The following is an 851-nucleotide window of genomic DNA, read 5'->3' as shown; positions in this document are numbered from 1 at the left end:
TCAAATAAAAATTCATACATAGTTCAAGCACCTTAAAATACATGGTTAATATATGCTTCAAATAAAAATCCATATATAATTCAAGCATCTTAAAATACATAGTTCAAATAAAAATCCATACATAATTTAAATAACTATTCATTAGCTAATAATTAACAAACTTAAAACAAATAATTTGCTAGTGTGTCATGTAAACTAAAACTAACTTCATTGCCTTCATCTTCCTCATTATTCCTCTGACATTCATCAATATCATTAGCATCAAGAGGATTATTAGTGTCGCTACTAGTACCAACACCAATATTATGAGCATTAGTGCTACTACTAGTACCAGCACCAATATCATCAATTTGAATCTCCAAATCATCTTCAGTACCATGACTCTCTATTTCAGCATCATTAGGAATTTCTTCTTCATCACTTTCATCTTCATTACCATTTTTTCTTCGTGTTGCATTGTCAATAGCACCAAGCAAATCAATGTTTGAATGTTTTTCTCCCTCGGTTATCCAATCATCATCAGATGAAAGATCATCTTCTACACCAAAATCATCCGCTTGCTTTTTGACTTGATTATTATTCAATTTCAAATTACACATTACAAATACCAAGTCATTCATTTTTCTCTGGTGCAAACGATTTCTTCGTTTTGTATGAACCTAAATAAATAATTCAATTCAAATTTATAAGATTTTTATCAAATATTTTAATATTTAAAATAAAAAAATAAAAAAACTCACCATTTCAAATGCACTCCAATTACGCTCACATCCAGATGAAGTACAAGTCAAGCTTAGAACTCGGATTGCAAACCTTTGTAATTCTGGACATTCATCTCCATAAGAATCCCA

The 851-nt window shown here is 29.5% G+C and overlaps 1 protein-coding gene across 1 annotated transcript; it reads right to left on the bottom strand.

Annotated features, from left to right (window-relative positions):
- Positions 1-206: 206 nt before the first annotated feature.
- LOC105115581 (uncharacterized) lies at positions 207-845 on the bottom strand (the record flags this gene model as incomplete). The annotated part of the gene is made up of 2 exons (XM_011012508.1): positions 741-845; positions 207-659 (listed from the first exon to the last, which is right to left on the bottom strand). Coding segments are annotated over exons 1-2 (456 nt in total), but the record flags the coding sequence as incomplete, so codon positions are not given.
- Positions 846-851: the final 6 nt, after the last annotated feature.

The sequence above is a fragment of the Populus euphratica genome, unplaced genomic scaffold, assembly GCF_000495115.2.
Source record: "Populus euphratica unplaced genomic scaffold, PopEup_1.0 scaffold735.1, whole genome shotgun sequence".
NCBI lineage: Eukaryota > Viridiplantae > Streptophyta > Magnoliopsida > Malpighiales > Salicaceae > Populus > Populus euphratica.
This window is presented reverse-complemented; position numbering and strand designations above follow the sequence as displayed.